General features: G+C 50.6%; 1 protein-coding gene across 1 annotated transcript in view; it reads left to right on the top strand.

Moving 5' to 3' along the window:
• Positions 1–15,030, top strand: part of LOC144497660 (uncharacterized) — a 156,309-nt gene that overhangs the window by 24,676 nt on the left and 116,603 nt on the right. The window contains 4 exon segments of the mRNA XM_078219103.1: positions 3,984–4,246; positions 6,254–6,595; positions 9,997–10,119; positions 12,392–12,625. Coding sequence (XP_078075229.1) covers positions 3,984–4,246; positions 6,254–6,595; positions 9,997–10,119; positions 12,392–12,625 — 962 coding nt within the window.

Genomic DNA, 15,030 nt, shown 5'->3' with positions numbered 1-15,030 from the left:
CTCTTCCTGTTGGGGAACACTTCAGCAGTCACAGGCATTCAGCCTCTGATCTTCGGGTAAGCGTTCTCCAAGACGGCCTTCACGACACATGACAATGCAGAGTCGCTGAGCAGAAACTGATAGCCAAGTTCCGCACACATGAGGAAGGCCTCAACCGGGATCTTGGGTTCATGTCACACTATCCGTAACCCTCACGCCTTGCCTGGGCTTGCAAAATCTCACTAACTGTCCTGGCTGGAGACAATACACATCTCTTTAACCTGTGCTTAATGTTCTCTCCACTCACATTGTCTGTACCTTTAAGACTTGATTACCTGTAAAGACTCGCATTCCAACTATTATTTTGTAAATTGAGTTTGTGTGTTTATATGCCCTGTTTGTGAACAGAACTCCCACTTACCTGACGAAGGGGCAGCGCTCCGAAAGCTGGAGGCTTGTGGCTACCAAATAAACCTGTTGGACTTTAACCTGGTGTTGTGAGACTTCTTACTGTGTTTCCCCCAGTCCAACACCGGCATCTCCACATCATCTACTTCAAAGAGCAGAGGAGTCTTGGTCAATATTTATCCCTCAACCAATACCATTAAATGGGATTTATCAGGGTATTATTACATGGCTGTCTGTCCCTTTAAGGAGCAATCTGAAGAATAAGCATCACATGACCTGGGGAATGACTCGGGGAGCAGGGTGGGGGAATCACCCTGGTGAGTTTGAGTTCCTACCCCTCCTCGCGAGCTGGCAGCTGGCACGTGGCTGCAAGCCTCTGTATGAGCCTTTACCCGTCAATTAACATGTTGCTGTTTTTCCCTTAACTGGTGAAAAATAATTATTATATTGCTATTTCTGGGAGTTTGCTAATTTGGAAAGATCTTGCGAAGAACCAGCAGCGACACGAGGGGCCAAATGATTGTATGATACTGTGATCCTATTGGATTGTGTACTAATCCTCTGACAGTGCGGCACTCGCTCAGTACTGACCCTCTGACAGTGCGGCACTCCCTCAGTACTGACCCTCTGACAGTGCGGCACTCCTCAGCACTGACCCTCTGACTGTGCAGCACTCACTCAGTACTGACCCTCCGACAGTGCGGCACTGCCTCAGTACTGACCCTCTGACAGTGCGGCACTCCCTCAGTACTGACCCTCTGACGTTGCAGCACTCTCTCAGCACTGACCCTCTGACAGTGCGGCACTCCCTCAGCACTGACCCTGTGACAGTGCGACACTCCCTCAGCACTGACCCTCTGACAGTGCGGCACTCCCTCAGCACTGACCCTCTGACAGTGCAGCGCTCCCTCAGCACTGACCCTGTGACAGTGCGGCACTCCCTCAGCACTGACCCTCTGACAGTGCAGCGCTCCCTCAGCACTGACCGTCTGACAGTGCAGCGCTCCCTCAGTACTGACCCTCTGACAGTGCAGCACTCACTCAGTACTGACCCTCTGACAGTGCGACACTCCCTCAGCACTGACCCTGTGACAGTGCGACACTCCCTCAGCACTGACCCTCTGACAGTGCGGCACTCCCTCAGCACTGACCCTCTGACAGTGCAGTGCTCCCTCAGCACTGACCCTCTGACAGTGCAGCGCTCCCTCAGCACTGACCCTCTGACAGTGCAGCGCTCCCTCAGTACTGACCCACTGACAGTGCAGCACTCTCTCTCAGTACTGACCCTCTGACAGTGTGGCACTCCCTCAGTACTGACCCTCTGACGGTGTGGCACTCCTCAGCACTGACCCTCTGACGGTGCGGCACTCCTCAGCACTGACCCTCTGACAGTATGGGGAAAGGAGTGAATTGGGTGGGGTGTGATGTCTTCTGTTGTTGAATAGCCTGACCAGGGTGCCAGCGGAATTGTCCAGGTGGATGAATAAGGAAATGGGTGAGGGATGGGGAGGGAGGGTTGTGAGCATGCTACAGTGATGGGTTTTCACTGTTAGGATTGGGGTAGGGAGGGCAGAGACGGGGAAGGTTTCTGCTCTGTACCTCTGACTGTTTGTTTACAGCCACTGTGGCGTAAAGAGGAATGTGCAATGGCTCTGCTCCAGCGATCGTTTCCAACAGCTCCTTATCTGGGTTGTCGATCGGTGCCGCTGGCTGTGTGACATAGATCATTACGTCCAACAATTCTTTTGAAACTGGCTCCAGTGTTTATGGGGAGCTGGTAAATACGAAAGATCTGGGAGGTCAGGGCAGCCCACTGCATTGATCCAAATGTCCTTTGATAAACTCTTCCAGACACGTTTCCCTGTGTCCCGGAACACTCTCTGCCCTGGGCAGCCCGGTGGCACAGTGGTTAGCAGCGCCAGGGACCCGGGTTCGATTCCTGGCTTGCGTCACTGTCTGTGCGGAGTCTGCACGTTCTCCCCGTCTCTGCGTGGGTTTCCTCTGGTTTCCTCCCACAGTCCGAAAGATGTGCTGGTTAGGTGCATTGGCCGTGCTAAATTCTCCCTCAGTGTACCCGAACAGGCACTGGAGTGTGGCGACTCGGGGATTTTCACAGTAACTTCATTGCAGTGTTAATGTCAACCTACTTGTCACGAATAAATAAACTTCAGACTTTTAGTCTGGTCTCCCAGTCAGTGCCATTCATATTCCCTAGAAAAGTAGAATCCCTACAGTCTAGAAAGAGGCCATTCGGCCCATCTTCACTGAGTCTCTGAAGGCGCAGGTCCTCACATCCACCCGATACCCGTAACCCCGCACATTCACCATGGCTAATCCCCCTAATCTACGCATCTTGGGCCACTAAGAAGCAATTTAGCACGGCCAATCCACCTAACCAGCATGTCTTTCGGACTGTGGGAGGAAACCGGAGCACCCGGAGGAAACCCACGCAGACACGGGGAGAACGTGCCGACTCCGCACAGACAGTGACCCAAGCCGGGACTTGAACCCGGGTTCCTCGCGGCTGTGAGGCAGCGATGCTAACCACTGTGCCACCGTGCTGCCCAGTTAAAAAGAAATGTAATGTGTGATATGAGAAGGCAACACTCCCTCAGAGTCAGCCTTGTTTTGTGTTCAAGCCTCGGGAAGAGGATTCAAACTCCAGAGTTTTTCATTGACTGGTGGGTTGGTTACAGCCAGCCAAGTCGGAACTGGAGCCACACCCTGCCTTTATTCTGCACAGTTAAAAAAACATTTAGATAATAATCCAATTTTCTTTTGAACACCAGGATTGAACCTGCCTCCTCCAAGCACTCAGGCATAGCATGGTAAACATGCGGGGCTGTGGGGATAGAGCAGGGGTGAGATTGTTGTCGACTCAATGGGTCGAATGGCCTTATTCAGTACTGTAGGGATTCTATCTATCTACCTATTTCCAGATCCTAGCCACACGCTGCAAGAAAAAGACTTTCCTCATGCTTCTTTTGCCCCTAATCCTCCCCCTTCCAGCATTGGGAACACTTAGGCGTGGCACGGCAGCACAGTGGTTAGGACTGCTGCCTCACAGGGATCTGGGCTCGATTTCCGGCTTGGGTTACTGTCTGTGCCGAGTCTGCACATTCTCCCCCGTGTCTGCGTGGGTTTCCTCCGGGTGCTCCGGTTTCCTCCCACAGTCCGAAAGATGTGCGGGTTAGGGTGCATTGGCCGTGCTAAATTCTCCCTCAGTGTACCCGAACAGGCGCAGGAGTGTGGTGACTATGGGATTTTCACAGTAACTTCATTGCTGTGTTAATGCAAGCCTACTTGTGGCACTGATAAATAAAATACCTCTCCCTATCCGCTCCCCCTTGATTTTCAAACAGCTTCCCCAAATGTCCTCTCGACCTTCTCTTCCCCAAGGTAAACGGCCCCAATTTCTCCAATTTATCTACGTCGCCGTTAGACACGGAAGTGATGGTGATGCTGTCCCTTCCCCAAGCCATGGTTGACGCCCTTTGCTATTCCCAATGCTTTTTCTCCCGTGGTATCCATACTGGGCCGCGGCGATGTTGGCCTGACGTCTTTCTGTTTTGACGGCAATCTCGCTTCCTCCCCAGCTGTGGGCCGCACTACACCGGAGACCGCTGCCAGCACCTGGACCCCTGCTCCAGCGCGCCCTGCCTGCATGGCGCCACATGCGCGACCCTCACCCGGAATGGCTCCCTCACCGCCTCCTGCTCCTGTCCGCCTGGCCAGACGGGCAGACGGTGCGAGACGTCTCTCCGCGGCGGCTGCCCGACGAAGGCCTGTCTGAACGGAGGGAAGTGCGAGGTGCCCTCCGGCCATGGCTACAGATGCAAGTGTCTGCACGGCTGGACAGGTAAGGCTGCTCCCAATTACCATCCAATGACCATCCGACTGGGGGTGGGGGTCAAAGTGCACAAAGGGCGATCAGCCTGGTGTAATAAATGTTGACCACTTGACCAAGATAATGGACGGGGTAGAGAACCCACAGCACGGCATCTTGCAAAGGGTAGTTGATGACCGAATCCCAACAGCGCAGAAGGAAGACATTTGGCCCATTGGGTCTGCACTGTATCCAAGAATGTGCAGGTTAGCCTTGCTAAATTGCCCCTTAGTGTCCAATTATGTGAAGGTTCGGTGGATTGGCCATGCTAAATTGCCCCTTAGTGTCCAAAGATATGCAAGTTCGGTGGATTGGCCATGCTAAATTGCCCCTTAGTGTCCAATGCAGGTTAGGTGGATTGGCCATGGCAACTTGTCCCGTAGGGCGCGATCTTACTGGTCATTCTCCCGCTGCAGCGAAGTTGGAGAATTTGCCGGACAGCCAAATTTCTGTTCACTGAGGTGGGATTGGAAAATCCTGCTGGCGTGAACAGTGATAAGATTCCAGCCTTTGCGACCCTAGATGTGTAGATTAGCGGGGTAAATGTGTGGGGTTAGGGGGATAGGGCGGGGGGGAGAGGGCCTGGGTGAGATGCTCTGTCAGAGAGTCGGTGTTGGCGTGATGGGCCGAATGGCTTCCTTCTGCACTGTAAGGATTCTATGATTAATTTAACGTGGCCAATCCACCGAACCCGCATGTCTTTTGAGTGTGTGAGGAAACTGGAACACTCGGAGGAAACCCACGCAGACACGGGGAGAGTGTGCAAACTCCGCACAGGTTTGGAAGGTGCTGTCTAAGGAGGCTTGGTGAGTTGCTGCAGTGCATCGTGTCGATGGTACACACTGTTGCCGCCGTGGTTCGCTGATGGATGGGGTGAAGGGTTGTGGATAGTGCCGAGTCACACAGTTTTGGATGGTGTTGTTGGAGCACTCATCCAGACAAGGGGAGAGCATTCCATTGCACTCCTGACTTGTAGATGGTGGACCGGTGTTGAGGAATCAGGAGGTGAGTCTCTCGCTGGAGACCTTCATAGGATCCCTACAGTGCAGAAGGAGGCCATTCGGCCCATCGAGTCAGCACCAACAACAATCCCACCCAGGCCCTAACCCCGTAATCCCACATAGTTACCCCACTAATCCCTATAACCTACGCATCCCAGGTCACTGAGGGGCAATTTAGCATGGCCAATCCACCTAACCTACACATCTTTGGACACTAAGGGGCAATTTAGCATGGCTCACCCACCTAACTCACGCATCTTTGGACTATGGGAGGAAACCGAAGCACCCGGAGGAAACCTGCACAGACACAGGGAGAACGTGTAGACTCCGCACAGACAATGACCCAATCCGGGAATCGAACCCAGGTCCCTGGAGCTGTGAGGCAGCAATGCTAACCACTGTGCCACCGTGCCTCCCAGCCTCATACCTGCTCTAGTAGCCACAGTATCGATGCATCTGATCCAGTTCAGTTTCTGGTCAATGGTAACCCCCAGGATGCTAGTGGTTGGGGGGGATTCAGCGATGGTAATTGGCATTAAATCTCAAGGGGAGTCAGTTAGATTCTCTTTCTTGCTGTTGGCGGATGTTTCAAATAAGGGTGGCATGGTGGCACAGTGGTTAGCACTGCGGCCTCACAGCTCCAGGGACCTGGGTTCGATTCCTGCCTTGGGTCACTGTCTGTGCAGAGTTTGCACATTCTCCCTGTGTCTGTGTGGGTTTCCTCCGAGTGCTCCAGTTTCCTCCCACAGTCCAAAGATGTGCAGATTAGGTTGATTGGCCATGCTAAATTGACCCTTAGTGTCCCAGGATGCGTAGGTTAGAGGGATTAGCGGGGTAAATGTGTGGGGTTGTGGGCATAGGGCCTGGGCGGGATTATGGCCAGTGTCGGCTCGATGGGCCGAATGGCCTCCTTCTGCACTGTAGGATTCTATGGTTTCTAAGACCAAGCTCACTGACATTTTGTTCTTTTGCCCTGCAGGCCCTCAGTGCCAGCTGCCAGACCTGTGCACTGCCAACCCCTGTACCAATGGCGGGAGGTGCACCAGTACCAAGGGGCACTTCACCTGCCAGTGCGACCCAGGTTTTGAGGGCCAGGTGTGCGAGATCGACGTGGACGAGTGCAGCTCGAGCTTGGGAACACCCTGTCGGAACAGAGCCACCTGTATCAATGTGCCCGGCTCCTACATCTGCTCCTGTCCACCGGCCTACACTGGCACCAACTGCGAGATCCCCTCCACTTCCTGCTTCCTGTCATCCTGCCAGAACGGAGGCACGTGCCTTCAGAGAGATGGTGTGATGTATCAGTGCATCTGCCTCCCGGGTAAGGCCCTGTCCGCTGTCAATAAGTTTACTTGTTACTGTGAAACGTAGGCATACATTAACACTGCAATGAAGTTACTGTGAAAATCCCCTGGTCGCCACACTCCAGCGTCTGTTTAGAACATAGAACATAGAATATTACAGCGCAGTACAGGCCCTTCGGCCCTCGATGTTGCGCCGACCTGAGAAACCAATCTAAAGCCCATCTAACCTACACTATTCCATATCATCCATGTGTTTATCCAATGACCATTTAAATGCTCTTAATGTTGACGAGTCCACTACTGCTGCAGGCAGGGTATTCCACGCCCTTACTACTCTCTGAGTAAAGAACCTACCTCCAACATCTGTCCTATATCTCTCACTCCTCAATTTAAAGCTATGTTCCCTCGTGCTAGCTATCACCATCTGAGGAAAAAGGCTCTCACTGTCCACCCTATCTAATCCTCTGATCATCTTATATGCCTCTATTAAATCACCTCTTAACCTTCTTCTCTCTAACGAAAACAGCCTCAAGTCCCTCAGCCTTTCCTCATAAGACCTTCCCACCATACCAGACAACATCCTAGTAAATCTCCTCTGCACCCTTTCCAATCTTATACATCCTTCCTATAATGCGGCGACCAGAACTCTACGCAATACCGCACCAGAGATTTGTACATGACCTCATGGCTCCAAAACTCAATCCCTCTACCAATAAAAGCTAACACACCGTACACCTTCTTAACAGCCCTATCAACCTGGGTGCCAACTTTCAGGGATCTATGCACATGGACACCGAGATCTCTCTGCTCATCCACACTCCCAAGTATCTTTACCATTAGCCCAGTACTCTGTATTCTTGTTACTCCTTCCAAAGTGAATCACCTCACACTTTTCCGCATCAAATTCCATTTGCCACCTCTCAGCCCAGCTCTGCAGCTTATCTATGTCCCTCTGTAACCTGCAACATCCTTCCGCACTGTCCACAACTCCACTGACTTTAGTGTCATCCGCAAATTTACTAACCCATCCTTCTACGCCTTCATCCAGGTCATTAATAAAAATGACAAACAGCAGTGGCCCCAAAACAGATCCTTGCGGTACACCACAAGTAACTGAACTCCAGGATGAACATTTCCCATCAACCACCACCCTCTGTCTTCTTACAGCTAGCCGATTTCTGATCCAAACCGCTAAATCACCCTCAATCCCATGCCTCCGTATCTTCTGCAATAGCTTACCGTGGGGAACCTTATCAAACGCTTTACAGAAATCCATACACATCACATCAACTGCTTTACCCTCATCCACCTCTTTGGTCACCTTCTCAAAGAACTCAATAAGGTTTGTGAGGCACAACCTACCCTTCACAAAACCGTGTTGACTATCCCTAATCAAATTATTCCTTTCTCGATGATTATAAATCCTATCCCTTATAATCCTTTCCAAAACTTTGCCCACAACAGAAGTAAGGCTCACTGGTCTATAATTACCAGGGTTGTCTCTACTCCCCTTCTTGAACAAGGGGACAACACTTGCTATCCTCCAGTCTTCTGGCACTATTCCTGTAGACAATGACGACATAAAGATCAAAGCCAAAGGCTCTGCAATCTCCTCCCTAGCCTCCCAGAGAATCCTAGGATAAATCCCATCCGGCCCAGGGGACTTATCTATTTTCACACTTTCCAGAATTGCTAACATCTCCTCCTTATGAACCTCAATCCCGTCTAGTCTAATAGCCTGTATCTCAGTATTCTCCTCAACAACATTGTCTTTTTTCTGTGTGAATACTGACGAAAAATATTCATTTAGCACCTCTCCTGTCTCTTCGGACTCCACGCACAACTTCCCACGACTGTCCTTCACTGGCCCTAAGCTTACCCTAGTCATTCTTTTATTCCTGACATACCTATAGAAAGCTTTAGGGTTTTCCTTGATCCTACCTGCCAAAGACTTCTCATGTCCCCTCCTGGCTCTTCTTAGCTCTCTCTTTAGCTCCTTCCGGGCTAACTTATAACTCTCAAGCGCCCTAACTGAGCCTTCATGTCTCATCTTTACATAAGTCTCCTTCTTCCTCTTCACAAGAGATTCAACTTCTTTAGTAAACCACGGTTCCCTCGCTTGACCACTTCCTCCCTCACTGACAGGTATATACTTATCAAGGACACGCAGTAGCTGTTCCTTGAACAAGCTCCACATTTCAATTGTGCCCATTCCCTGCAGTTTCCTTCCACATCGTATGCATCCTAAATCTCGCCTAATCGCATCATAATTTCCTTTTCCCCAGCTATAATTCTTGCCCTTCGGTATATACCTATCCCATTCCATCACTAAAGTAAACGTAACCGAATTGTGGTCACTATCACCAAAGTGTTCACCTACCTCCAAATCTAACACCTGGTCTGGTTCATTACCCAGTACCAAATCCAATGTGGCCTCGCCTCTTGTTGGTCTATCTACACACTGTGTCAGGAAACCCTCCTGCACACACTGGACAGAAACCGACCCATCTCAAGTACTCGAACTATAGCTTTTCCAGTCAATATTTGTAAAGTTAAAGTCCCCCATAACAACTACCTTGTTACTTTCGCTCCTATCCAGAATCATCTTTGCAATCCTTTCCTCTACATCTCTGGAACTTTTCGGAGGCCTATAGAAAACTCCCAACAGGGTGACCTCTCCTTTCCTGTTTCTAACCTCAGCCCATAGTACCTCAGTAGATGAGTCCTCATCAAACGTTCTTTCTGCCACCGTAATACTGTCCTTGACTAACAATGCCACACCTCCCCCTCTTTTACCACCTTCCCTGATCTTACTGAAACATCTAAACCCCAGAACCCGCAACAACCATTCCTGTCCCTGCTCTATCCATGTCTCCGAAATGGCCTCAACATCAAAGTCCCAGGTACCAACCCAAGTTCACCCACCTTATTCCGGATGCTCCTGGCGTTGAAGTAGACACACTTCAAACCACCTTCCTGCCTGCCGGTACACTCCTGCGACCTCAGTTTGGGTACACTGAGGGAGAATCTATCGCGGACAATGCACCTAACCAGCACGTCTTTCAGAGTATGGGAGGAAACTGGAGGAAACCCACGCAGACATGGGGAGAACATGCAGACTCCACACAGACAGTGACCCGAGTTGGGAATCGGTCCCTGGCGCTGAGAGGCAGCAGTGCGAACCACTGTGCCACCTGATTATGCAACATTCCTCCACTGTATCTGTCAGTCTGCATTATGCAGCCAAGGTCTGGACTGGGACTAAGCCCAAGAGCGTCCGACTCAGGGACAGGAGTGCTGCACATGTAACCCCCACTCACATTGGGGCAAGAGAATAAAATTGAGGGAATGGGCGGTTGAGGAAACAATGTCACGCCACTGTCTTTCTCTCACGTTTTTGGTGTCTGTTTTCTTGCAGCGTTTACTGGTCGGTTTTGCGAAGTGAATGTCGATGACTGTAAGGGTCACCGCTGTCGGAACGGAGGGACCTGCGTGGACCGCGTCAGTACCTATGATTGCAAATGTCCCCCAACGTGGACTGGTAATAACCCCTGTACCACTCAAATGTCCTTAATATTCAGCTCGGGGAGTTTTTACCGCATACTCATTCCCCTTGCATCCCACCACCCCACCGAGCACCACAAACCCCCACCCTACCCCACCGCAAACCCTCACCCCACCTCCCACTCCTCCCCACTGTTTCAGCTGCAAATAAATGTTCGTAGTTCAAGGGGTCACAGGGTCAAAGGTCACTGTGAGCCCAAGGACTGACAGGCAAGGTCACTTGATAGGGCAAGGTCATTCTGAGTTCAGGGGGGTCAGTGGAGCAAGGTCACGTTGAGGTCACGGTCATAGCAAGTTCAAGGATTGACAGTAAGGTCGCGGTAAATTCAGGAACTGGGAGGGTAATGTCACGGTGAGTTCAGAGATTCACAGGCTAAGGTCACGGTGAATTCAGGGGATCACAGGATAAGGTCACGGTGAGTTCAGGGGTGACAGTTTAGGGTCACAGTGAGTTCAGGGGTGACAGTATAAGGTCACGGTGAGTTCAGGGGTGAAAGGATATGGTCAGGGTGAGTTCAGGGGTGACAGTTTAGGGTCACAGTGAGTTCAGGAGTGACAGTATAAGGTCACGGTGAGTTCGGGGGTGAAAGGATAAGGTCACGGGGAGTTCAGGGGTGACGGTTTAGGATCATGGTGAGTTCAGGGGTGACAGTTTAGAGTCACAGTGAGTTCAGGGGTGACAGTTTAAGGTCACAGTGAGTTCAGGGGTGACGGTTTAGGATCATGGTGAGTTCAGGGGTGACAGTTTAGAGTCACAGTGAGTTCAGGGGTGACAGTTTAGGGTCACAGTGAGTTCAGGGGTGACGGTTTAGGGTCAGGGTGAGTTCAGGGGTGACAGTTTAAGGTCACAGTGAGTTCAGGGTGACAGTTTAAGTTCACAGTGAGTTCAGGGGTGACAGTATAAGGTCACGGTGAGTTCGGGGGTGAAAGGATAAGGTCACGGTGAGTTCAGGGGTGACGGTTTAGGGTCATGGTGAGTTCAGGGATGACAGTTTAGAGTCACAGTGAGTTCAGGGGTGACAGTTTAAGGTCACGGTGAGTTCAGGGGTGACAGTTTAGGGTCACAGTGAGTTCAGGGGTGACGGTTTAGGGTCAGGGTGAGTTCAGGGGTGACAGTTTAAGGTCACGGTGAGTTCAAGGGTGAAAGGATAAGGTCAGGGTGAGTTCACGGGTGACAGTTTAGGGTCAGGGTGAGTTCAGGGGTGACGGTTTAGGGTCAGGGTGAGTTCAGGGATGACAGTTTAAGGTCACAGTGAGTTCAGGGGTGACAGTTTAGGGTCACAGTGAGTTCAGGGGTGACGGTTTAGGGTCAGGGTGAGTTCAGGGATGACAGTTTAAGGTCACAGTGAGTTCAGGGGTGACAGTTTAGGGTCAGGGTGAGTTCAGGAATGACAGTGTAGGGTCAGGGTGAGTTCAGAATTGACAGTTTAGGGTCAGGGTGAGTTCAGGGGTGACAGTTTAGGGTCAGGGTGAGTTCAGGGATGACAGTCTAGGGTCATGGTGAGTTCAGGGGTGACAGTTTTGGGTCACGGTGAGTTCAGGGGTGACAGTTTAGGGTCAGGGTGAGTTCAGGGGTGACAGTTTAGGGTCAGGGTGAGTTCAGGGGTGACAGTTTAGGGGTCGGGTGAGGTCAGGGGTGACAGTTTAGTGTCAGGGTGAGTTCAGGGGTGACAGGATAGGGCCACGGTTTGTTCAAGGATTCATACAATCCTACAATCCCTACAGTGCAGAAGGAGGCCATTCAGTCCATCAACTCTGCACCGACCACAACCCCATCCAGGCCCTATTCCCGTAACCCCACATATTTACCTTGCTACTCCCCCATCAGGTCAACTTAACAAAGCCAATCAACCTAACCCGTACGCTTTTCGGACTGTGGAAGGAAACTGGAGCACCCGGGGGAAACCCACACAGACATGGGGAGAACATGCAGATTCCAGACAGACAGTGACCCAAGCCGGGGATTAAACCCTGGCGCTGTGTGGCAGAAGTGCTAACCACTGTGCCACCGTGCTTGCCCAGGACTGGCAGGATAATGTCATGGTGGGATCAGTTGTTTGGGGGAAACATTTACAATGAATTCAGGAGTGTCCATGAGGCAAACGTTCTTTAGCAACAACAGCCAGGGTATGTATGGCTGCTGATGAAGTAAATACTAATCCCGACAGCTATTGTGTGGGTCGAAGGAGGGCAGGTATCTTGTTAGCCATTTACTGTGAGCTGGTGTGACTTCGCTGGTTGTGTTACAGGCCAGTACTGCACTGAGGACGTGGATGAGTGCCAACTCCAGCCCAACCTGTGCCAGAATGGGGGCACCTGTACCAACACCGACGGTGCCTACAACTGCATCTGCGTCAATGGCTGGTCTGGCCAAGACTGTAGGGAGAACATCAATGACTGTACGGAGACCTCCTGCGCACATGGTGCCACATGCCATGACAAGGTGGCAAACTTTGTGTGTGAGTGCCCGCCAGGTAAAAAAGGTAAGGATGCTTCAGCTTCTCCTTTGTAAGTGGGGGCGGGGAAATCTTGGAAATTGTGGTGCATTGTGGGGCAGGTCCTCCAAATAGTTAATGGAGAGGTGTTGGGGATCTACCTCAGTCCATTTCGGTGATCGAAGCGGTTTGAGTTGACAGGACATCTGAACCATGGAAAATCCACCAGCCAACATCACCATGAACACTGGGATTTGACTTGATTTATTATTGTCACATCTAATGGGATATATCATAGCCTGGTACGGCTCCTGCTCCAACCAAGACCGCAAGAAACTACAAAGGGTTGTGAACATAGCCCAGTCCATCACGCAAACCAACCTTCCACCCATTGACTTAGTCTACACTTCCCGCTGCCTCGGAAAAGCAGCCAGCATAATCAAGGACCCTATGCACCTCGGACATTCTCTCTTCCACTTTCTTCTGTCAGGAAAAAGATACAAAGGTCTGAGGTCACGGACCAACCGACTCCAGAGCAGTTTAGAACATAGAACATAGAAAAGCTACAGAACAAACAGGCTCTTCGGCCCACAAGTTGCGCCGAACATGTCCCTACCTACTAGGCTTACCAAAAACCCTCTATCTTACTAATTTCCATGAACTTATCCAAAAGTCTCTTAAAACACCCTATCGAATCCGCCTCCACCACCACTACCGGCAGCCGATTCCACGCACCCACCACCCTCTGAGTGAAAAACTTACCCCTAACATCTCCTCTGTACCTACTCCCCAGCACCCTTAACCTGTGACCTCTTGTGGCAACCATTTCAGCCCTGGGTAAAAGCCTCTGAGAATTCACTCTATCAATACCCCTCAACATCTTATACACCTCTATTAGGTCACCTCTCATCCTTCGCCTCTCCAAGGAGAAAAGACCTAGCTCTCTCAACCTATCCTCATAAGGCATACCACTTAATCCAGGCAACATCCTCGTAATTCTCCTCTGCCCCCTTTCTATGGCTTCCACATCCTTTCTGTAATGAGGCGACCAGAACTGGGCACAGTACTCCAGGTGGGGTCTGACCAGGGTCCTATACAGCTGCAGCATTATCTCCTGATTTCTAAACTCAATTCCTCTATTGATGAAGGCCAGTATTCCATACGCCTTCTTAACCACAGCCTCTACCTGCGACGCTGCTTTGAGCGTCCTATGAACCCGGACCCCAAGATCCTTCTGATCTTCCACACTGCCAAGCGTCTTACCCTTAATATTATATTCTTTCATCCTATTCGACCTGCCAAAATGAACCACCACATACTTATCTGGGTTGAAGTCCATCTGCCACTTCTCCGTCCAGTCTTGCATCTTATCTATGTCTCGTTGCAACTGCTGACATCCCTCTACACTGTCCACAACACCACCAACCTCCTCATCCAGGTCATTTATAAAAATCACAAAGAGCAAGGGTCCCAGAACAGATCCCTGGGGCACTCCACTGGAGACAGACCTCCATGCTGAAAAAGACCCATCTACAACCACTCTTTGACTTCTGTGGGCAAACCAGTTTCTTCCCTGCTGCCATCAGACCTTTGAATGGACCTACCTTATATTAAGTTCATCTTTCTCTGCACCCCAGCTAAGACTGTAGCACTGCATTCTGCACCCTCTCCTTTCCTTCTCCCCTGTGTACTCTGGTTTCCTCTGCATCCTCCGCTTTCCCCCCACAGTCCAAAGATGTGTGGGTTAGGTGGATTGGCTATGCTAAATTGGCCTTAGTGTCAGGGGACTAGCTAGGGTGAGTGCATGGGGTTGTGGGGATGGTGCCTGGGTGGGATTGTGGTCGGTGCAGACTCGATGGGCCAAATGGTCTCCTTCTGCACTGTAGGATTCTATGATTCGGTGATACTCTACGAACAGTCTGTATAACGCACAAGAAACAATCCTTTTCACTGCATCCTAATACATGTGACAATAATAAATCAAATCCAATAAATGAAGTACTTTTTAAACTCTAGCTAATATAGAGATGCAGCAGCAAATTCTGTGCACAGCAAGATCCCACAGATGATCATGATCAGACTACCCGCTTTATTTTATTTTGCGATGTTAAGTGAGGGTTATACCCAGGTCAGGATACTGGGGCTAAATTTCCTGCTCTGCTTTAAAACAGTGCCATGGGATCTTGTGGACCTCTGACAATGTAGCACTCCTTCGGTACTGCACTGTGAGTGTCAGTGGGGAATTTAGTTCTTAGGCTTGTGGAGTGTGACTTCAACTCACTTTGATTTTGATTTGATTTATTATTGTCACGTATTGCAATACAGTGTTACATTGTTTCTTGCGCTATGCAGACAAAGCATACCATTCATAGAGTACATCGTGTTACAGTAATAGCTCGGGTGTTTTTTAAATTCATTTGTGGGACATGGCATCGCTGGCTGGCCAGCATTAA

This window comes from Mustelus asterias, chromosome 8 (assembly GCF_964213995.1).
Source record: "Mustelus asterias chromosome 8, sMusAst1.hap1.1, whole genome shotgun sequence".
Classification (NCBI taxonomy): domain Eukaryota; kingdom Metazoa; phylum Chordata; class Chondrichthyes; order Carcharhiniformes; family Triakidae; genus Mustelus; species Mustelus asterias.
This window is presented reverse-complemented; position numbering and strand designations above follow the sequence as displayed.